The sequence below is a fragment of the Solanum pennellii genome, chromosome 7 (assembly GCF_001406875.1).
Source record: "Solanum pennellii chromosome 7, SPENNV200".
Taxonomy (NCBI): domain Eukaryota; kingdom Viridiplantae; phylum Streptophyta; class Magnoliopsida; order Solanales; family Solanaceae; genus Solanum; species Solanum pennellii.
Window position 1 is genome coordinate 68,786,427 of NC_028643.1, and position 25,055 is coordinate 68,811,481.

The 25,055-nt window shown below is 34.7% G+C and overlaps 1 protein-coding gene across 2 annotated transcripts; it reads left to right on the forward strand.

Annotated features, from left to right (window-relative positions):
* The first annotated feature begins 839 nt into the window (after nt 1–839).
* LOC107026455 lies at nt 840–18,775 on the forward strand. 2 transcript variants are annotated; one of them, XM_015227425.2, is made up of 16 exons: nt 840–1,421; nt 3,654–4,336; nt 5,170–6,582; nt 7,023–7,349; nt 7,447–7,518; nt 7,649–7,729; nt 7,872–7,903; nt 8,019–8,106; nt 8,182–8,334; nt 10,649–10,840; nt 10,918–10,997; nt 11,106–11,178; nt 11,268–11,366; nt 15,212–15,317; nt 17,065–17,152; nt 18,053–18,775. In XM_015227425.2, the coding sequence occupies exons 1-16, from the start codon at nt 983–985 to the stop codon at nt 18,225–18,227; spliced, it is 4,101 nt and encodes a 1,366-aa protein (XP_015082911.1). In that variant the 5' UTR covers nt 840–982; the 3' UTR covers nt 18,228–18,775. The 2 variants fall into 2 exon arrangements, with proteins under 2 accessions (XP_015082911.1, XP_015082912.1); XM_015227426.2 differs by having other exon boundaries at nt 8,215–8,334.
* The last annotated feature ends 6,280 nt before the right edge of the window (nt 18,776–25,055 follow it).

Consider the following 25,055-nt stretch of genomic DNA (forward strand, 5'->3'; position numbering starts at 1 on the left):
CACGGATGCGGTGCGGGGCTGTGTGGATTTAAATCTATGTGGGGTGGGTTTAAGGTTATGTTGGACATGTCGAATGCAGGGCGAATTAAAGTGGGTTTTAAAAAAATAATGTGGGGTGGGGCGGAGCGGGTTGCCGATACATGTGATTTTATGTGGGTTCAAACTTAATTTTAACTTTTTACGTGTTATAAAGCGATAAAATATTATTTATTAAGATAATTTCATTAAAGCTACTAAAATATTCAAGATAATATATGAAAATGGTTCAATAAAGAATAATACAATTTCTTTCATGTTTTCCAATTGACCTCTACAAAAATAAAATTTTAAATCACTATCCTATTAATTTAGTACAACTTAATGAAAAAATGAATTTATTTTTGTAAATTTTATTTTTAGTATCAAACATAACTAGAATAAGTAAATATTAAAAAATTATGTGGGGTGGGTTCATGCGGGTCGGACAAATTTAAAATTTTGCGGGTTAAGCTCAATCCACACCATCCCTATCTTACACCGCCCCATTGCCATAATATTTGTAAATGAGTCTCAATTTAAAGAAAAAGAAATTATGGTTAATGCACCTATTCATCAATTTTTCGCAAATTTGCTCATTCATTAATAAAATATAATAAATAAATTTTGTGTCAAGTTTAAATAGCTCATTCTTTTTGAGAATGTATAAAAATTGAGAATGTTATACTTTTATCAAATTGTGAAATTTTTTCTTATTAGAATAATAACTTTAAAAAAATTTAAACTAAATATTCAAATAGTATTTTGATATAGGATAAACGATAAATCTATAACTTTAAAAAAATGTGAGAATTTTAAAGGGAATACATTTTGCCTTTTCCCGCACAAAAAAAGATCACTCATTTGCTTGTCAATGAGTGTAGTACAAACGAGCCCTAATCTCCAGACTGCAATGAATTTCACAGTAATTTCAAAATTTTGAAAATCTACATCCCAATTCGCTACCATGTCAGCGCCGACGACTGACGCCGCCGGCGGCACCAGCGAGGACCGCCGGCAAATTCACAACAACAACAACGCAGAGAACTCGGACGGCGGTACCACCATGGCGATGCAGAGGAAGCGAGCTCGAAGAGTCAGCTTTGCTGAGATGACTTCTGTACACTTCTTCGACCGTGATGAAGAGTACGAAACTCCTCCTAACCTCTCCGGCAAAGCTGAAAATAACAGTGAAAGTGAAGAGGTGAACCTAGGTTTTGATCAATTGGTGGACGATCCCAAAGAGTCCTGGTTGCTCAACGAGGATAGAGAAGATGGCGACGAAGGAAATGATGAGGATGAAGACGAGGATGGGGATGATGAGATGCCTTTGCCTAGGTCGTTTTTAAGACCTGAAGAATCACCTTCTCCTGGCAGCAATTTCGGTTCTGCTACTTCAAATGATGGCAAGTGCTTTCTTTCTCCGTCCTCTTCTATCTGTGTGTGTATGTATGTAAGAGATATAGAAGAATGCAAAGGACGAGGGTTAATTTGTTTTTGTTAATTAGGTTTCTGATCCATATAGATAAATATAATGGAATCTCTGTGACATTTTCTTAATAGCAATTTCATCCACCATGAATTATCTACTAAGCATACTAATGAAACGAAGAACAGTGCATTCAGAACAATGTGTACAGTTTTAGCTAGATTTAAGCAATGATGATTTGAGATCTTCTTATTAAGTACTCCTAACTAATTGAAAAATCAACACAAGAGCACAATGTATTATGATCAAAATGTTACCTATGCAGATTTTATGATTCTCTGGGACGAATAGTATAGAACTCAAATAGAAAACTTGAAAAGCATGTCAGAAGTCAATTCATACTATCTGCTGAAGCATACAACATTCTCAGCATGATTTGAACGTCAAAAAAAATTTAAAATCAGATTGAACACTATAACTATCCACAAATTTTTGAATCTAATAAACAAAAGAAATGAATCTTTAATTTGATAAATTCGAGTTTCAAAGGGACCAATAGTTCTCAACTAGAAAGATGGAAATTCTAATTTATTAGTAGTTGGGACTTCAATTAACGTATGAGATTTCAAGTGTTTTAGGTTCCTGTCTGGACCTAAAACAGTATAAGAAAGGAGCATAATGATAAAAGAAAGAAACAGAAGTATACAAAATTATCTGAAATCCTGGATAAAGGAAAATAGGAGCTTGACTGTTTCAAATATTACTCTTTGCCAAAGTAACATTTAGGGTAGTTCCCAAGCTCTGCACCTATTCCTCTTATCAAAATGTGGATGCTGACTCAAATTATATAGCCAAGTTTGAAAACATATCTAACATATTATTTGTATTATTTGCCGAGTTAGAGGTAGAGATGTATCTAGGATTTAAAGTATATGGATTCCTATACCGACCTCAATTTAACATGTAATAATATTAATTGGGCTCCCATTCAATTATTTATTAGTGTTATCAAAAGCAAAAAAGCGCAAAAAAACACAAGGTCCATTGGGGATTTAATTGCAGATAAACTGTGGACTTCAATGGAAAAAGGTGCGAATGGAGATAAATACACACACACACACATATAATGTTTAATCCAATACTCATAAAATAAGCATGAATAACAAATATATAGACAAAGAAATTAATTTTTTTAATGATAAAGTGACATAATTTGTTTAGTGTTCCTCTTTAGGAGAGCTTTATTGACAAGAAAAAGTATGTCTTAGAGCCTTGACGACATTCAAGCACTCATTAAGCAAGACAAAGCGCTCAATAGGGTTTGCGCTCGCTTCAGAGCTTAAGTGTGTCTTTGGCACCAAATGTACGTTGCGGGTCTACCCTTGGTTATAGGTGCCATGGCACCCCAACGCCTGTTTGTAGAACTTACGAATGTACTCTATTTAGTGCACAATATTAAAAAGAATTATCTCGTGCTTGGCCCATGAAAAAGAATCAAGCAATCATGTGAGGGGACATGTTGATCTAACAACTTAAGCTTTTAGATGGTATTAAAGCATGTAAATGTCCTGAGATCGAATCTCACCGCCACCCAAATAAAAAAAAAAGAATTTCCACGTTCTTGACCCATGAAAAAAATTCAGGTCCACGCGCGAGGGGGCGTGTTGAAAATGTAATTAAATAATAAAAGTGTGCTTTCTCTAACAACTTAAGCTTTTAGATGAGATGGTTACACTTCAACACCTTGTATTGATCATCTTTATGCTAGAGATAGGAGGTTATGTATGTCTTTCTCAGAAAAAGAAGAGCTATGTATGGTTTTTATGGCTTGAATAATTGTTATTTTGAGAGACTAAATAATTAGGAGAGTTCGGCTCCTTTTTATTTTTATCTGTTATCTGCATTCTTCAATGCCCTTTTGCATTGGGCCACATTTTGTGAAAGGACTTCTATGATATCTCATATCAGGATAGCTGCTTTTGCGTGTGAACATGCTAATAGATTTGTTATCTGGAAGGAATTTGTAGTCTTTGAGGTCATTGAATAGGAAATGAGAAAAGAGCATTTTTTTTGGTCTGTTGATTGAAAGATTTTTTTTTCAGTTTTGAGGGCTCTGTTCCATTAGACATAATTATGTTGATTTGATCGGAATGTTAAACCATTTAGAGTTTGTGACAGTAGTCTATTGTTTGGCCTTTATTGTGTGCAGAAGATAATTTTTTCGGTCCAGTATCTCCCAATTTTATAAGGCCAGGCCGACTATCAGATTCAGCAGCGTCAGACGAAAATCATGATATTACTATGGATTCAACAGCTTTCTCCATGCACTTCCGTAGATTTGTTAGATCAGATTCAGGGATAGACTTGAAGACCCCAACAGAAGTATCATTCGAAGAGAAAACACCGACACAGACCAGTCAGCGTAGTTCCATGGAACTGACAATGGCCAATAAGCCAATTTCTCAATCTTGTATGCCCGTTGCCAATTTTAGTGGCGTTAGTGATTCGAGTGACATGAGTCTGATTGGAGAAAACTCGCGAAGATATGATTATGGGATACTCTCTCCTGATTTAGAAGCTCTTTTAGCTGAAGGCCAAGAGAGATTGCATGCAGCTGTTTCAGGAGATACCAGTGTTCCAAAGTCACCAACAAGCAAGGAAATGGAGGTTGGAAGTACAATGATGGATTTAAGTGGAAATGGAGAACAACAAGCAAATGCAATTGTTAGTCTTAAAATGCCACTTGAACCTTTGTGCCAGAAAGTTGACGCAGATGATGGCTATAAGTTTCTTTCTCGTGTTGTTGATGGTGAATCATCACTTAGATCCACTGTTCCAGCCCCGGATAATAATGACGATAGAGTAAACCAGTCACTGAAGCAGTTAAGTAATGTAAGTACCCAAGTTATGGTTCGTTATTTCCGTTGCTTAAATGCACAATCAATAGCTCGATCTGTTACTTTCTTATGGTTATACCATCTTGGGACACCACATGGTTGGTGCTTGTCTATAAAACAGTTCTTTAGTTTACATCTATGTAAATACTTCATCATTTTCCATTTGACATAATGTTCATGTCTGTACTGTTTTCTTCTCTGAAGTTCTTGACGCTGAATTTATTTGACAATTAGATGACTTCAAATATAAGATATGATCATTTAGTTGCCATCGCCAATTCTTTTAGAACAAAAGGTGCTCTGGAACCTGAATCTCATTCTAATTGCATAGACTAAAGTATGACCGATTAACACGGTAAGAGTGATTCCTGTGTCAGTCATATTTTACATATGGTAAATCCCATGCATCTTCAAATGTATTTATGATACCTGGTCATGTGCTTCTGTATTGTTTCTTAATTCTTTTGTGTGTGTGTGTGTGTGTGTGTGTGTGTGTGGCGGCGGTGGTGGTTAATCAATTAAGTTAATCTATATGTGGTTAGTGAGTGTTCTACAGTCCTGTACAAATCATATTGGGTCTAATGTCTTTGTTGAATTGTCAAGTAGCTGATGTGTTTAGGGATGCATTATTTACAATCTTGTACATACCAGTTGGGGTTAAACTACTTGTTAAATTGTCAAACAAATATGCTTGATCCATATTCCTGAGTGATTTGTTTGAGTCAAATAGTTATGGTAAATGATTTTGCTGGTTAGGAAATTAGGCTTAAGCTACTGTGCTTTCTCACAGTGCACTGACTTCATGTTTTCTCGTTGTTTAAATTGCAGGATTTTGGTGAAAATAATATGTCTGTCAAGGATACTTCTGTGGTAGAAAACAGTGAAGCCCTATTTAGTAACAATGGTGAGCATAGTGAATTTTGTGGGCTTCCATGCGATAGGGTATCTCCGGTGGTAGATATAGTGTCCTCTTCACCAGCTACACAAAGACTCATAGTCATGGGTATTCCTTCACCTGTCAAACAGAATTCAACGGCAGTGTCTTCCCCGGAAGATCTCATTTCCTTTTTGAGCAATGAAAAGAGAGGACCTTGGACAAGTTCGGCATCCCTCCAGAAGAGCATTTCCAAACTGCCTTTCCTGGAAGATCCCATTTCCTTTTTGAGCAATGGAAAGAGAGGACCTTCGACAAGATCAGCATCCCTCCAGAAGAGCATTTCCAAACTTGAAAGGCTTAAGGCTTCTGCATTCTCTTCTTTCGGTGGTGACAAAATCCCCCACATGGGCGTTAGAGCTTTAGAATTTCCAAAAACACCTCCTTTGGATTCTATATTGAAGAAAAGGAACCTGGATATGGGAGTCAAAAGTCTGGATGCCGCTATGACTTGTTCAGAGGAGCAAATTTCAGGTTCTACTATGAAGGAGGGAGAAAGAAAAACATTCACCCCAGGTGGTAGTTGGAGTAAGGCTCTTTCAAGTAGTGAAGATGTAATTCAATGTGAACAATCTTTTGGTCCAGAAAAGCCCGGGAAATCTCTCAATCAACTCGATGCTGGTATTCTCCCCATGGATCAACTGTTGAAGTCTGCAGACCCCTCGCCTTCATCAAGGTTTTCTTTGTCAGGGAAGAAAAATGACATGGTTACACCAAATGACCTCAGACAGAAGATATCACTGATTTCTAGAACTGATTCCCCATTGGTTGATTATTCAGGGCGAGAGGAAGTGATTGCCATTGCTCAAAAATTGGTATTTACTCCAGAAAAGTCCTTGCATTCAAAGTGTACTGAACATCAGTCTAGCCCTTTTAAAGAATCAAAGTTGGATGATGAACATCTGAAAAGCTTTGGCCCGGTAAAAAAAGCATCTTCAATTAGTAATGTGACAGATGGACCATCTGTGACTTCAATGGCTGGCAACTGGTATTCTGCATCCACATTAACCGAAGAACAGTCTGGTTCACCAGTTGTCGAAGGAAGCAAAGTGTTAAGGCAACCAGAAAGGACACATAGCATAGAAGCTAAGCTCCCTGAGCAAACTAATGAACTGGGAAACAATGAGGTTTTGAGAATCTCCAGGGATGGAAGCTCTCATCTATCGTCAGCAATATTAGATGGGAATATTCAGTCTGCAACAGGTTTCCCTGAACTTGAAATTGATCCTCGAGAGAAAAATAAGTCTTCTTCTGCTTGCGCTGCTTCTTCCTCTATTCAGAATCTAGATTCTTTGGTAGTTGAAAAGGTAAGTACATCATTCTATTCTATTAAATGTTGTTTACTCCTATCATTAACTATTTTGTAGTGTCAGTATGCAGACCTGTGTCCTACATGAGCCATGATGATTTGCTTATTTACTACTTCCCTATGGTTATTTTACCCTCTATTTTATTCTCTCTTATCAATGTGGTGTTGTCCTTTATTCCTTAAAGACGCTACTGTCTTTGACAAGTGTTCTTCCTTTTTTGTTAATTGTGGAATATTGAAACTGAAATGTGAACATGATTATGGCTGGATCTTTTTTTTCAATTAAGAATTTGGTGTTTCATTTAGTTTATAACTCTAAATCCTTATTGTGGCTTCTATGCACACGCTAGCTGAATGAGTTTCTGGTACCTTTTTAGGTTGGAACTTTGCAACTTGCATACAATATTCACTTAGTACTTATATAACCATATTCTGCAGACTCCTGTAAAATGGTCTTCACGAAGTCCATCAGCAATGGGGCATCACTCACTGGCACAATCCAACTCTATATGTTTCTCTATAGACAAAGTGATGCAATCTCCAAGATCCAATCAATCTATTGGCAGACCTAGAAACTCTTCTGCCCATAAAAGAAGCAGTGAAGAATTGACATTTGGAGATATGGAACACACAAATGAGATTATCATGTCTCATAGGAGCCCAAAACTCCAGAGAGGGGTTGGTAATTATCCAGGAACTTCGGGAAATCCTGATGATAGTGGAAAAATGCACAGAGCTCATGATGAACTCAGACAGTGGAAAGATGTAAGATTGCTTTATGGTCTTCCTTTATTGCTTGCCTGGATGACACTTCTTCTGAAGAGAGCCTGGGAAATGAAAAAGCTTCCTCTTCACCTTGCAGATTAATTCCAAATTTATGGATGATGCAGATGAGTGGATATCTTTGCCTAAAGAAAGGCTTACTATGCCCGCGGTGAGTCTTCTCACTTCAAAATGTGCTTTAGAAATGTCTCTGTTGGTGGGATTTGCTTCTAGATATAAAATAACAGATCTTGATTTGTTTTGTCTTATCATCATTATTATTTGCCACTAAATTGTTGTAGATTGAAATGGTGGAAGACATTGTCACCCGGATGCAGAAGGCAAAGACATACGATATTTTGCACAGTCAAATTCTCACTCAGGTTTCTTTGCTTGGCGATACGTTGATTAATGTTTCAGAGATAATGAAAAGCAAAATAATAATAGATCAATTGTTTAATGTATTCTTTTTAACACCACAGGAAGTTTTAATAACTACTGACACTGATTTCCTCGTCTTTTCAGAAAGCGTCAGTTTCCAATTTTCAGGAGAAAAGGTAAATTCTTGTTTCACCTTTGTTTTTCCAACATAACTACTGTTCATTTATTTGACATCAGATTAGTGTGTGCTTGGAAAATGTGTCATCTCTCTAATTTGTAATGGTAACACAGAGCTGTTGAAGCAATAATGTTATTATGTCAGCTTGTACATGAGAAAGCAAAGTTCCACTTGAGGCGTGTGAAGAAGGAGAAACTGCTGGTAGTATTTCTGTCAATCTATTTTTATGATCATGTTGCCATTTTCTTTTTTACATAATTTACTTAGTGCATACAGGAAAAATGTCAACTCTTGAATTCTGCAATTCAGAAGTCTCAAATGTCAAAGATCAATCATTCACTTCATAATTCTGTAACTGTCTCAAGAGGCATCCAGGGTGATATTATTTCTAGTGAGAGGTCATCAGCCTGTGAAAAGGCTCCGCAGGAGGTACTTTATAGAAATCAAATTTTGATTACACTCTGCTGTTTGGAGTACCTATCACTTCTAGGACACTTTGAGGTGCTGGTTATATTTTCTGTCCAGAAGTTTAGGAAATATTCAATGCATTTATCCACCGAGTTTAGAAGGCTGTGATTGGTCCAAAGGGCGGGTCACAGACGGATTTCTCGGTTATAAAAAAAAAAAGGAATGAAGCTAACAGGAAAACTTCTTTTTCAATCTATCATTTTATTTGCCTGGACCGTTATTTATTTCTCCATCCTCGGGGTTCCTTCTTTAGCTCAAAAGTTGGTGGTGTTGCTAGGTTATAGTTGTTGATGTTATGAGCATGTTTATGTCATTAAATGTAAATTTTACTTCTGAATTTGGCCCATCGCTAAAAACTTGTAACTGGATTTATCGACTTATTGATCTAGTGGATAATTTACCCGCGCTCCGCGCGATTATATATGACTTTATTAAACTTACGAATGTGAATGTTCAAACTAAAGGAAAAACTTCAATTGAGCCCAGACAAGCCAATCTGGAAACTACACCGCAAAGGCTACTTCACTGTCAAGTCATGTTACTGGAATATCAATTCCAACCAAATAGCAATAGACACAGGGCCTTGGAAGGCAATCTGGTAAGCCAGAAGTCCACCAAAAGTGACTTGTTTCTCATGGCTAGGGTGCAGGAAAGCCTGCTTCACACATGAGGCACTGCAGAAACGAGGATGGCAGATATGTTCTAGATGTTTTATGTGTGAAGTGGAAGCAGAAGTCAACAGTCATTTGTTTATGCATTGCAGAACTGCCTAAGCCTTTGGAGCAGTTTCTTGTGCATTTAGTTGCGTGATGGTGATGCACAAGACAACCTTGGAGTTGATGAATCAATGGTGAGGAATTGGCAAAAGAGGGAGGGAAGAAGATTGGTGGAAGACAATATCAGCTTGTACATGGTGGACCTTATGGAGAGTAAGGAACAATCGGTGCTTTGAAGATTAGAGTGTCAAGATACAGATGATTAAGATGGAGCATATAAGCCTGCTATTTTTTTGGTGTAAACAAGAGTTGGTAGGGGAGACAGTAGATTTGGTAGATTTCACAGGGAACTTGTAAAAGTACCCAAAGGGGGGTGTGAATACAAAGCTACCCTTATCTCAAAAAAAAAAAAGAATCATGAAAAAAAGGAAGAGCATAAAGTAATAATGTTTGGGAGAAATAAGAGAGAGATGGAAGGGAATTAAGAACACTGAAGACATGTCTTTTATGGTGAAAGTGTGGAAGGTGTTATGGGGTGAAAAACAGAGAGATCAGGAAGGAGATCATAGGGGTGTAAGGGGTGGGGGTGGGGGTGGGGGGAGTGCTAAAGTGTTTTTTTGAACTTTTGAGGATGCGACGTTTTAGTCTGAAGGGGCGGTGATTTGGTTAATTGTCAAAATTCTGTAGAAATAGTTAAATACATTCCTGATTTGTGGCTTGCCGTGTAGGTGGGGCTTGGATCTCTTTTACATATAGACATATAAGATTGCCATTGGTCTGAGACTTTATATGTCAGTTATTATCCTTTCTGTATTTGTAGCTCGCCATCCACTTTATGACAGTGTAAGTGATCGTAGTTGTCCCGATCAATATATGTGGTTACTCTACAGTTATGAAGGCTCAATCTTTGGTTTTAGTGCCTTTTTCTTCCCAGTTGAAGTTTGTCTCTTGTATGTTGTGAGGGCACGAGGTACATAATCATCATAAATTCATATTCTACTGATTTATCTGGTACAGACTGGAGTTCAGGTCTATTCATCAAATTTAATTGTGGCACACCTGAAAGATGACAAGATGCATCAGCTTGTTCTTTAGTAACCATGCTTCTTGAATAACTAGTTAGCACTTCTTACCGCTAATATTCAAGAAATTTTCTTACATTTCAGGTTCTTTTGTCTTTATGCGATGAAGACATTAAGAACAACTGTCTTACAGTTTATCATCCTCTGCACGTGTGCATGTGTCTGTGTGAGGAAGGATTTAGACGTTTTTTTTTTTTTCATTTGCTCATGATGTGGATATCATTTATTAAGTTTTTTTGCCTTCTCTTTTTAGAGGACTCAGAAGTTTGAGAAATTAAAGATAACATGCTTGATATTAGCAAAAAACTTTTGTATATTTTGTTTGTGACATATATAAAGCTATTCCTCTGCCCCGTCTAACATGTCGTACTTGCTATGACCAATTTAATCTAGTTCTGGGATGCAGTTTACTAGTGACTTAGACAACTTACTCTTTTCATGATTCAAGTACTATACGAACGGTTTATGGTAATGCAGGTGCCACATAATAAAGTGACCACTATCAAGGAGGCTTTAAAAATTTCAGAAAGAAAAATTGCAACTCTGACTAGATCCTTGCATTCTTCCTTGAAACTTAAGGGAGAACCAAAATGTGCCGATACTATCATTTCTGTTAAGGAACATCTAATGAGGAGATCGTGTTGTAGATTCCTACATCAAGATATGCAGGTCTCCTCTGTCCTGAGTTATAATGCTTCAAGCTTTTTCTTGTGTCACTAACATACATCATTTATTATTATTTTTAGATGTTTGTCATTCAGAATGTGAGGAAAGGGAATGGACATTACGATATCATCCTCAACTATCTTGATTTACTGGTTCAAAGGTTTCTCTTACTATTTTCCAACTATTTTTCACGATTACGTTTTTGAAAAAAGTTCTGTTCTACCTCTGTGTTGTGATTGTTTAGATTTTAATTTGTTTATAATTCCAGTTTGAAGGTGACTGTTGGTCCAAATCCAAGCATCATCATCTCTAACAATTTGAATGATCTACTAATCACAAAGGTAAAAGTCATGATTATGCTGAGGAAAATTATTTTGTATTTCATTTCCTAGTTTGATTTTATTTTGATGTGCTACATTTTGGCTTGTAGAATTTCCCAAATATCAATGCTTGTGCTGCATTAAGATTTGTGTTAAAGGCTGAGATCTCAAAGAAATTTGGTGCTAGGACTCCCGCACAAGAAACGCAGGTAAAAAGTACAAGCTAATGAATTTCCAAAGCAACAATAGACAATTTTGTATATCTATGTAAAGTACCACCTTTCTCACATTGAGAACCGTTTTGAGAAATTAGAAGAAAAAAAGAAGAGCTATGTTGTCATTCCCTGTACCTGCTTTTGTTGCAAAGAAAACTGACAAGGTTCTTAGAGACTTTCTATGTCAAGGAAATAGAAACAAGAAATCTTTCAATCTTATCAATTGGGATATACAGTTTTAAAGGGAAAAAGGATGGAGGCCTTGTGGTTAGAGGTTTGAAAATACATAAAGTTATCCTCTTAAAGAATGATTATGGAAGTTCACAAATGAGGAAGTTACTTTGTGGAAAATTTCATCAAAACTAAATAGGACATGACAAATGTACAAATGGTTAAGGCTAGTTGTATTTCTTTACTGTCTTTTTGGACTAGCGTGGCAGCAGATGCACATGATTGTTACAATGTAGAGGCTATAGTAAACTTTATTATATCTCTGCATAATCTGCGAGAATTATTTTTGTGCTACTCAGTTGCTAATTTCCAACATACCCTTTATACTGATAAATTTGTAAAAATTCACCTTTATCATTTTTCTTAAAACTCTTTATGAGATGATTTAAGCTACAAAAACTTTATGACTTGTTTTGGTCTTAGAACACAAGTTTCAAAAGTATTTCTTTTTTAAACTTCAGGCTAGTCAAACAAGTTCGTGATTAACACATTTTCTTATTGGCTTGTGGTGACTATGTTGCCCTGAAAAGGGGTCACGTGACTAGCACTCCATGGCATAACCTGCACCGGGAAAACCTATCAAACCGTTTATTTACAGGAAATTTGAGAAATAGTTGTTCAATTCTTCAAACTTCAACTCTTTCAATAGTTGTTTATTGAATTCTAGGTTGCGACAACCATGTATTGATATTTAGCTCCAATGCTGGATCTTGCAATCATGTGTTGGTTCTTGCTCTTCTAATATACTGGATTGTCTCAACCTGAACACTATATCCATATTTTAAATGTTGATTAGACGGACCATACTCAATCAACTTGTGCATATGGAATAATGTCCTTAATTCAAATAATGTCACCTGTTTCCTGGAGCAAAACTGAAGAATACAAACTAATGCGTCTCAATGACCTTCAAATGGAGAATCTTTTTTTTTAAGAATGATAACTTTTACTTCAAATGGAGAATCTAGAAACCCACTGATGAAACTCTCTCTAAACAAAATTTCAGATCGTGTTATACAGAGAAATTTCAGTTTTCCAACTGATCTCTTGTTTCCCGTAGGGTCTCTTAGAGGTCCCCTTTGACCTGGGAGAAGCTTAACATTCAGATGCATGGGGTATTGATAGGTCTACAGTTTGTCATCCTTGTTTTCTCAAGTATGTCCTGATCATACTTCATTGTGAAATAACAATACTTGATATAGACTGAGCTACTTCAATACCTAGGAAATAGTTAGGTCCTTGGTATGGAATTGCTGAAAGAGACATCGTTTCAAGCTGTCAATGCCCTCTTGATGACCATTTATGGTCACTGTTATCATAGAATATCAAATAGATGCATAGATTAGAGGCTGAGTGTCAGTTAAATAGAGAGTGATCAAGGTCGCTTCAAATCGTGTCAAACCATATATAATTGTGCTAGATGTTGAACCCATAATTGAGTAATTTAAATGTTCTCTCTAATGATTTAAGTCTTTAGATGGGATGATCATACACTTCAATATGGTTTCAGAGCAGATAAAGGTCGTGAGTTTGAGTCTCATCGCTCTCCTTTAAAAAACCCCTCCACATGCTTGGCCTATGTAAAAGAATTTGGTTAGCACCTGATAAGACCCAAACATATCATTCAAGGTTTACTTAGTTCAATCTACATATCTAAAGGTCTAAACATGTCAGTCAAGGCTTATGATCTAGTTCAATTTCAAAAAATAGATTTCAGCTCTAGGCCATCAAACCATTACACAACTAAGGGTGAGGTCTTTACTCACCCATCCTATTTCCACCATTCCGATAGTCCATTAACAACTTTTTTGATCATTTATGGTCATTAATTACAATTTACAACCACCAACCTTCAAGTTTTTCTATCCACTAACCACCATTAATACCCCTTGATGATGTGAGCACCACTCCTACTTCCATTGAATAAGTAATATCTACCACACATATTACATAGTCTACCCATATCACATTGATACTAATTTATCAAGCCAAGGTGGAGAAATCACCTTAAAGGATCAACACCCCAACTCTTGTCCTTTTGAAGAACTTTCTTTAGCAATCTAAGCACCTAGAATAGGTCTTTGAAGGGCTTGCATTTATACGCATTAAATATCTCAAATTACCGATCCTACCTTTGTTGTTTGATCAAGTCTTAGGGTGTAATTTCTCTCCAAAACATGTCCCCTAACTCATGACTTGAGGTTTTGGACAAAATCTTGAAACTCCTTTTACAGTGGTTGAGGTTTCACGCTGTGGCATATGGTGTTGGGGCCACCGTGTGGGTAATGAGCGAGTTGCTTGGCTTGCTAGACAAGTTTCACGCCTTAGATTTGATGGTCATTGAGCTTCCTTGGGTAACGTGGCAGTGAGGCTAATGCCTGATCTAGTTGACATCTGGGTAACCTTCATGTGTTAGAGTCAAAGTAGATCCAAATTATGCTGGATTATTTTCTTGAACTGACTCGTTAATACTCTGTTTCACTGCACGCCGTGACTACCGGGTGACTTCCTTGGCCTACCAGGATTGGGCTGAAATGTGCAAGAGAAGGCCCAAAATAGTTCCTCATCTTTGGGTTAAAACTCAAAGTCATCCTTGAGTTTTCACTATTGGTCCTTCCCTAAACTTTTACCTATTTTTTTAACATTAATTTTGTTCATAATTTTATGTAAGGAATGTCCCATCGTCTTTTTATATATTTAGTAGAAATAATAATTCTATGTGAGAGAAGGTGAGAAGAACACATTGTAGTTCAGTATAAATATTACTGCACCTAAACTAAGAACATTTTAACATATGACATTGCAAGAAAAGAAAAATTTGTACTTTTGCACGTGAAATCGTCGTGATGAACCTCTCAACTTTACCTGCAATACGATCTCTACTAAACAAAACAAGGTGTTTTTCTTCTTAAAATCTCTCACATGGAGTTATTAAATGAGGATTAAACATTCCATACATAAATTATGAATAAAATCAATGTTAAAAAATTGGCAAAATTTTGAAGGAAGACCAAAAGTGTGCCAATATTGCAAATATGAGTGACTATTAATGCTCCATGTGAAAACTGAAGGAGGACTTTGAGTCTTAACCCAAAGATGAGGGACTATCTTGGGCCTTTTCTCGAAATATGCTGAAACTTCCTCATGAAAACATGTCCATTCGTTATCCATGCCATGATGAGACTTCCTTAGCTTTCATGCAGTGGGCACGTTATGGTGTGATAGACTTGTAACATATTTAACCTTTAAACATCAAAATTCTCCCCTTTTGAACATTGAAATCACATATCTGCCTATTACTTCTGCTGCTTTTGAAGCTTAGAAAGAAGATGCTGAAGCGAGTGATATAATTCCCGCGTAAATAACTATAAAATCCACCGAAAGACTTGTTTTGGGCCATTGATTGTTGGACAGCAAATGAAAAACTATCAGTAAAACGATTCTCATGATGTTCTTTTTCATGTCCGGAACTGTGTTAGAACTTCGACTTTAACTACTTGCCTTTAAAAGAATTTTTTAACAGCTAACCTTGCTGAGCTGCTTTTTGAATTCCGCTTAGATACTTCAAGCTTCTTGGATTAATACAAGTATATTGATAATATGTGCAGGTTACCAGTTCTCTTTTAGGCAACTCGCTTGATGTGGTCACCGAGGTGCAAAAGGCACAAACACAGTTCCGGAACTTGGCTGATATTACCTTTTCCACTCCAACTGGTATTGTTGTTGAATTCTTTCTTTCATTTCTGGTCCGACCTGCTGATTTCTACTTATGATATCTGTTTGCACTTAGGCCTGTACTTCTCTAGCATCAGGTGCTTGCTGACAATTATTTCTGTAATTTCAGTAATTTAGAATTAATGTTTGAGGTTGTTTTTAATTTGTCCTTCTAGGCTTCTACCCTATATTAATGTTTTAGGTTGTTTAATTAGTCCTAGGCTTCTACCCTATATTATGTGACATAATTTGACTAGGTATGGAATTTTAACATGCTAATATATATGACTTTTATGCTATATTGATGGTGTGAAATTAAAATAATCTGTGTAAAGCTAATTTGAGAGAACATTTGAATAGATTTATTTCTGCAAAATCCTGAAATTTGCAGAAGTTACATTGAATACATCGTTAATGGAATGGTTTAACATGTCGGGATTTTCTAAAATAGAAAGCCTCTTGTAAAACAGAACAGTGTGAATATTTTAATACTGTTGGATTAGGGGTAGTAAGTTCTAATTTGTATGTGTTCTTATTTAATTTAGTTGTGCTGCTGTGTGTCTTGCAAGAATGGTCACAAATGGTACCGTTATGGAAAGACTCATTCTTTCTTCCTATATAGTTTTAATTGAATTTTAGATTAACATTTCCTTTGTCTGAATACATTGATAGCCCCTAAAACTTGTGAGTAATTTCATTCAGACACTTGAACTGGACATGTTCCAATTAAGCACCCAAACACATGATAAAGTATTCCTGTTAGACACTTCCAACTCATATTTTCGAAAATTTTTTGTGCGTGATCACAAGCCCCCTTATGTTGATACGTTAATAACATAAAATTGCCTCCTTTAATTATACACATCATTTGGAACTTGCATGAGGTTTCCCCCTTATTGAGGTTAATGCATACAATTAAAGGAAGCAACATATTTTAAGTGGTTAGCTTATTGCGTAACAGACGGTCGGGAATAAGCGCAAAGGTTTTCCCAAAATTTGAGTTGGAAGTGTTTAAGAAGAGAACTCTATCATATGTTTAGGTGCTCAACCAGGACATGCCATAGTTTGAGTGTGTAAGAGAAATTTAATGGCAAGTTTAAGGGGTTGTCGATGTATTCTGCCGTTTCCATTGTGTCTCTTCCTTTCAAGGGGCTATTTGTTATTCTTTTCATCCACCTTAAAGTCTTCTTTCTCTCGTCTTGTAAGTCTCACATAAGGCTGTGCCGCCTGTTTGTTGCACATTCTTTTTGTATTTCTAGCTGCGCAGTTCTGATGATTGTTGTCATTTTTCATGTTCTCAAGTTGTTGAGCTCCTCTTACACACCACATTTCATATATTAGGTTTCTAGCATGGAAATGTACTAAGGAAATTGAAGATAAGTGACTAGTAGCGTCTAGCGATAGCTTTGCTGTCCCCGGGAGATGAATACTGTTAATTATTTTCTTTGGCTGCATGGTTATATCGCATGATTCTTTAGTTCTTTTATCACCAAAAGGAGGGAATTGTGGATTAATTCATATTTTAGGATTGTTAGACAGATGAATTCATGTCTAGATGACACACGGGCACTTCATGCCTTCACTTTTACTGCAATTTATTAGAAACTAAAATCTTCTGCAATAAACAGTAAATTTGTCCTTATGGACTAGGTTTTTAGTAGTCAATGCTATTGCAGATAATTTAAACTATTTTGGTAGTATAAGCATGGGACGTCTTTATACTGAACACTTGACTTCACGTTTGCAGTTGAGAAACTTGAGTTGCAGCTTCATTTTATGAATTTTACTACTGGCAAGAAGGTGAAACTGACACTAGACATGTCATGCTTGAATAGGTACAGTCCTTATGTCTATACAGCTATCTTTTGCTTTCACCTTTCACATGATGGTGTATGAACTAGTTCATGTTTATCATGTTTCCGGCAGGATAAGTTGTCTTATACTGTGCATTATAAGTGTCCCTTTAGTTCTCAAAACCAGAAAGAAGAAAGCAAACTCAATGTTGTAATTAGTTTGATAAGTTGGTTGCTTCTTATAGGTGATAAGACGAGCACAATGAAATCATTTAAGCAATCTTTTAATACCAATCTATCTGGTCTCGGTTATTCTTGTTTGGTTTCGCTGTCCTGGTTGGGAACATAGAGAGCGCGGGTTGTTTGTGTGTCATTTCTTGGAACAGGAGAGTTGGTATGATCTGAACATAATAATGCTCCATTAGTTCCAGTGTTTCCTCCTTAGTGAAAAACTTAAAAACATTAGCTAGTCACTCTCCTTAGTCTGGTAGTTTTGAAACTGCTAGCTTGTCTCAGATGTAGGAATCATATGATTGGAACATCTAATTATTATCTAGATTGGATAAAGTGGTACATTTGAGGCACACTCAATGCTCTAAGCAAATAGGTGTTGAATCAAGCAATTAAGGTGTACTGGTGACCACATGTGGCAGGACAAATACATCGATTTAGACCATATTTCGTATGTTACCATGTCCAAAATTTTGTCTGAAGTTCTGCATTTATATCATTTATCACCTCAGACTCCTTACTGGTAATTTAGTCAGAACTGTTTTTTCTAATAGAAGTAAATTTTTCAATGATCATACAGGTTGTGTTGATTGTTAGTGAATTCTGCTTTTCATCAATTCTTCATAATATTATCACCAACTTCTTGTTGATATCTGACAACATCTTCATCGTGTCTCACAAGTTACTGACATTCTGAGGATTTTCTGACAGAGGAGTCTATCCTTCAGAAGTTGTTCCATCCCAGTTTGCAGCTCTAGCTGTTCCGGCAAAACATTCAGATGATCCTCTACTTGGTGAAATTAGAGATGCTGTCAAAAACCTTAGAGCTGGATACATGAGGATTATGCGGTTATGTGGTTGTATTTCACAGGTGGTTCAAGCCTAGAGCGGATAACTTCAGCAGAAAGGAAAAATTAAACAACTTGGACGAATGGACTCTTGTTGGGGCTGCCACTGCATGGAAGGCAAACAAACTTACCCTTGCGTTCTGCTATTGTTGTCAAATTGCACTTGTTCGACATTCTCACAGGTCCTCTACTGTGTTAACAACAACGCATCATATGTTGAATGATGATGGTGGTATATAGGGTGAGAGTATAGCTGCACGTATTACTTGTTTCCTTTGATGCTGAAGTATTGTCCTCGGGGCATTCTCCCAGGTCTGTTTGTTCTTTCCTTATATTGAAGTAATACAAGTTGTTAGGCTAGGTGCATTTTGCTCATGCACATGTGTCCCTAAAGAAAGGGTGAAAACTGACAAGGAACACTAAAGTTTGCCTACTTTAGCTGTATGGTTTCCATACTCTTACCAGCTATGGGCGTTTTGTGTCTACGTCTTGATGCAAATGAATCTAAAAAGTGTCGTAAATATTTGGAAATGTGACGTTGGCCAGGGATGGTTAGAATTAACTATTCATGATTCCATTTACTTTTCCCAGGCTTGTTTGGTCATATATTCTACTAATTGTCCTTTACCCTTAGAATACCACCACAAAGTTTGTGCTCTGTATACGATATAAGTATTTGAGATGTTATGACGAGGATACCCACGTATAATTTAAAATAAGGATAATTATATATAATAACACACTAATAACCTAAAATAAATGGAGTAGCTACGATTTGATTTATTTGTGTTCCATAGCAAACGTTTGTCAAAGTTTGCCAGTCGCCTCTCTCCCAAAAATCTTGTTCGCCACTCTCCCATTCTCGCTCGTCACTCTCCCTCTGCTCGCCTCTCTCGCTTTACACACAGAAGCGTATAGTTGTGTTTCTGTTTTGTATAAAGCGAGAGAAAATTGTATATACACATGCAAAAACATATATCTTTGTGCTATACACTTAATTGTACAATTTACAAAAACATTTTACTTCGATTCAATTGTAGACAAATGCAAATTTTATACAAATATTGCAGCGAAAAAGGTTAACGAATTATACAATTGCGAATTATACAATTGCAGTGAAATACAATTTTCTCTCGCGTTATATAACAGAAGTGTATAAATTGTGTTTCTGTTTTTGTATGAAGATGAGAAAAACATATATCTTCTTCCTATACACTTATAATTATACAATATACAAATATTTTACTTCGATTCAATTGTGTGCAAAATAAATTTTATACAAATATTGCAACGAAATAGGCAGCGAATTATACAATTGCGCATTATACAATTGCAGTGAAATAGGTCAGTGAATTATACAATTGCAGCGGAATAGTCAGCGAATTATACAATTTAGGCCAGCGAATCATACAATTGTATGTGTATAGCGAGGTTAGCGAATTATACAAATGTATATGTATAGCGAATTATACAGTTATATGTTTGCTATGGAGCGCAATTATATAAACTTTGCTATAGAATACAAATATGAATTATTTATTTATTATATGTGAAAATTGGCCGTTAAAATATCAAATTACTCTAATCTAATTAATTAAAATGACTTTTTGATATGAAGCCTTGTAACATGTTTCAAGTACCACGCCAAAAAAGTGGGACTTATGGTTTCTTAATTAAGAAGCAAACTATTCTCAAAGGTTCTCAGACTAACTATTGATATTGACTTATCATACATATTAATAATTTCGTCTCAACACACCATTAATGTTAAGGTCCCTATACCTCCCTTTTTCTTGTTTTGACTTTTTAATTATTGGTTGCAATTTTGTCAAAGAAATTTGGGGGTTCAAAATTGAATTTGAAACTAATAATTCAAATTGAAAAAATTGATGATTTTAGCTGTTTCAGTAATAATATTGGTGCTTCTTATATTGGAGTTATCGATTTTTAATGGATTGAAGTTTTCTCTTAACAGATTAATAAATAATTTAATCATAAATAAGTAACTTAGGTTTGTATCAAATTCTTTGAGTTTCATACTTTTTATTTTTTACAATCTCAAACTATCGATTTACTTATAAGATGCTAGTGACTTTTAAATCACTACGTTATTTCTAAGTGATATATTCAATCATTCTTTGTGTGTTAAATCTTAACGGTTAAATTTCATACTTTTTATTTTTTACAATCTCAAACTCTCGATTTACTTATAAGATGCTAGTGAACTTTTAAACCACTACGTTATTTCTAAGTGATATATTCAATCATTCTTTGTGTGTCAAATCTTAACGGTTAAATTATCAATCAAATTTATAGTTACAGATAAAATAACAAGTTGATATGATTTAGCATATCTATAAAGCAGTAATTAATAAGTCAAATCAACATTGTAATGAGCCAATCAATATACTTCGTTGAAATATCAAATAGAATTGCCAATATGAATGTGGATCTTCGACCTTTGGATTTTGGTAAACAACCAAAGAATTTGTTTTGTCCTTACCAAACAAAATCTAGTGTGTTAGAAAGGTAGTGCCATTATGAAACACACATAAAATAACCACTCCTATAAACGTTATCAGAATATTTGACTTTGACCAGAAATTAAATTATAATGTAAAATATAATATTATATCTCAAACAAAATTCAACAACTTAATAGATTTGATGCTTTAAAATAATTTGCTTTACACAATGTTCAATGACTTTTTATTGATGCTTTACTAGTTAGCTTTATATATCTTATAAGTATAAAATATTTTTTAAATTTTAATTTATTTATCTGATTTTGGTTGTCATCTCTACACTATATTTACAAGTTTAAGGAAATAAAGTTGGGCTATTAGAAAATGATGAAGCACAGTGCAGTTGAAAGAAAGGGTGTGACGTTTAAATTTATATAAAGTTAAAATAAATATTTATTTTATTTAATTCATTTTTAAAAATACATATTTTTTCTCTTTTGATAATAATTAATTTTAATTTTTTACGTTATATTTTTAAGATCACAGTGTTAGCATCTTCGAGTGTGACGTAGTGATTAATGAAGTAATTAAGAATTATAAGATCTTAAGTTTAAAACTAAGCAAAGATTAAAAATATCGAACTATCTAATAAATATTACTAAGTGAAACTAATTTGAAATGTATAAAAACTGATCTAAATATTACTATTCGAAAATTAAAAATCATAAAAAAAAAAACATCACCTTTTTTTTCCCATTCTTTTCTAATCATTGGCCGTACCATCACGTGGCTCATTAAAGTATACTATTCCAATTGAAATTCTATCATGTGAGAGGTATAAATATTACATCACTTGCAGAAAATGGACTCAAATTTATATTTCTTTCTCTTCCATTTTTTTTAATTAAATGAAAATTAAATTAATTAATTTGATTTTTCAAATATTAAAATCAAGTCAAATCAATTAAGTCAATTTTTTATCATTTTAATTTTTTTTGAAAAACCTTATTTGCTGTTTGATTTTTGTGGACTTCTAGAAAATATATAATTATATAATGTTTTGGTCAAGTTATATATAGTATCCTTCAAAAACTTATATACCTTCCTAAGAATTTAATCATTTCTAAGAAATATAGTAACTTATTTTCAAGAATTTTACTGTTTTTTTTGTTTCAATATATGTGACACGTTTCATTTTTTAAGAGTCAAATAGTTAAAGTTTGATCGAAAATTTATTTATGAATCTTAAATTTTTTAAAATAAAAATTTTTATATTTGTAAACTACGTAAAAAGTACTATAACTCACAATAATTGACAATTCAAAAGATATATGAAAATTTTACGATAAAAAGCTACGGAGATAATAATGATACAACAAACTGTCTAGTTAATATTTGATTTAAATAAAAAAATATTCAAGTAAATAAATATGAGCTATTTTGAGCATGAAAATACACTCTTGGCATTATCAAAAGAAATATATAAATTAAAGAGATAATGCCCAAGTACCCCCTCAACCTATGCCCGAAAACTCAGAGACACACTTATATTATACTAAGGTCCTATTACCCTCCTTAATTTATTTTATTAATAATTTTTTACCCCTTTTTGACCTACGTGACACTATCTTGTGGGCTTAACGATGGTTGATTTTTTTTTTAAACTAGTGCCATGTAGGCTAAAAAGGGGTAGAAAATTACTTATAAAATAAGTTCAGAGGGTAATAAGACCTTAGTATAGTATAAGTGTGTCTCTGGGATTTCGCGCATAGGTTGAGGGGGTACTTGTGCATTTTCCCTAAATTAAACTACAGTAAATGCAAAAATCTGATTATGATGAAGCGAAACACATGAAGAAGAGAACAAAAAATAATACATAATAATCTTTTTAAATCTAAAGAAGGCAATATATATATATATATATATATATATATTTGGAAAATCTAAGTTTCCTCCTGACATTCACTTTTAAGTTTTCTTTAAATAAATGACAAAAGTTAAAAATAGCTGGACATTGTGGGCAAGTCTCCAAAAAGGTACCATCTACTTAATAATTTAAAATAAATTTTAGATATTTATATAATTAAAAATTATTTTAAAATTAAATTATTTATAATTATTGAAAAATAATATCCAAAAGATAAAATTAGAAATAGATAAATTACAATTTTGTTTAATAACTTAAAAATAAATTTTAGATATTTATATAATTATAAATTATTTTAAAATTAAATTATCTATAATTATGGAAAGATAAATTATAAAGAATAAGATAAAGGAGTACTATTTTGTTGTTGTTGTCATTCTTATTAGTAATTGTTATGTTAGTTAATTAAACCATGAGATACTTTTTCCTACTTTTTATTCTTATCCTTTGTTGTGGATGACAAGTGTCAACCTTTCTGGGATGCCATTCACCAAATATAATAGTATATATTAAGATTCCTTTTTCTTTTTCTTTTTTTCTGGTTAAGGTCTTATTATTGGCTTAAATTGATTAAAACTAGTGAGTAGTGACACATTTTGGATTTTAGAAATTTAAAATAAAACACACTAAATTCTTTCTTGTCCATCATTTTTACTATTATGATTCCCCCCACCCCCCACACACATACACATTTTTCTTCAAAACCTGTAATTCAAGTAATTGAAAAGGTGCCATTCAGGGTGCGTTTGACATAAAAGGAAAATAGTTTTTGAAAAATATATTTCAATTTTTTTATATGTTTGATTGACTTAAATAATTTTGAAACTTTTTTTTTTGGATAAACTTATTTTTCCTTCATATTCACAAAAAGTAGGAAAATCATTTCCTAAATAATCTTTCAATTTTACCATCTAAACCACCTAAACGCCCTTCATCCGTAACCCCATAACCTATCACCTCGTGACATGAGTTAACCTGCTCCTTACCAACTCGAGATTCAACCCGAGATCATCTAATTCAAGATCCAACCCTAAATTGTGACCCAAACATCAACTTCAGACCCTCACATGACACGATATTGGACCCTAAATAAAAATAGAACCAAACTATCACGACCTTGACACCGAAACTTGACCAAGTTGGGGGTTGGTGTCAAGGTTGATTGTTTGAGTTTCGAGTATCGGGGTTTGGAATTGAGGTTGGGTCTTAGGTCAAAATTGGGTCTTGGAGTTAGAATTGAGTCTTGAGGTTTTGGGAACAGGTCTCGGAGTCAAGGTTGAGGGTCGAGATTAGTCTCAAGGTTAGGTTTAGGTGAGGTGTCGAGTCTCGAGGTTAGATTTTGAGGGTCGAGGTTGGTTCTTGGGTTTAGGCCAGGTCTTGGGTCAGTTAAGTGATCAAGATTAGGACTTGGGGTCAAGCTCCAAACTAAGGTTGGATTTTGATGTTAGGGTATGGTGTCGAGCTAGGTGGAGTCTCGAGGTTGGGGTTGAGTCTCGAGGTTGGGTCTTTGGGATATGGATCGTGGTTGGGTCTCAAGATTTGGTTAAGATCTCGGGGTTAGGTTCGAGCTCAAGGTAAAATCTTGAGCTTAAGGTGCGGGTTAGGGTTAGGGTTGAGCTCGGTGGGTCTCGAGGTTAGGTCTTAGGGTTGGTCTCGGGGTCAGGATCAGGGTTAGGTCCCAGGGTTGAGGGTCAAACCTCAGTTGGTGTTAGGTTGGGGATCGATATTAGGTTGGGTTCTCGAGCCGATGTCAAGTCAGGTTCGGATCCTACGTTGGGTCAAGATATGGGTTTTGGTTTATATTATTTTCCTGGATTATATCGAAATATTCTCGAGACAATATTTTTTACTTACACTCTAAACATCTTAAAGTAAGTAAGAAATCACTTATGTCAAATAAATATTTTCTTTTTCTACGAAAATACCAAGCACACCCTCATTGTCGTTTTAGTAAAACTCAATGAAACATTTGACAACTTTTTTGAGGTATGACTTCTTTCTTTGTTGAGTTCGTTAAATATTATTAATCGTAATCGTTTCCCTAGATTTGACTTTTTCATTAGTCAAATACATTACGACAACAATAACAATTTCAATGTAATTCTACAAGTGAAATCTTGAAATCGAGAATGTATGCAAATTTTATCTCTACCTATGAGGTAAAGATGTTGTTTGCAATAAACCCTTGATAAAATATCTATTAAATTTTTAAACTGAATAAGTAAAAGTGGATGACGGAGAAAGTAATATTTATATAATTATTTTTAAAAATATACCCATAGAGGTACACACTCACTAGTATGTGTATAATATAATAGTATAAAATCAAAAGAAACTAAACAAAAAAGAGGGGAAGTATCTAATACCAATTAGGGTTAAGTTAACAAAGTACTTTCTCACATGTTGCTTCTTACTATTTTTGATCGAATTGGCGTGTACTTAACTATAACTTTCGATTATTCATGCATCTCAAC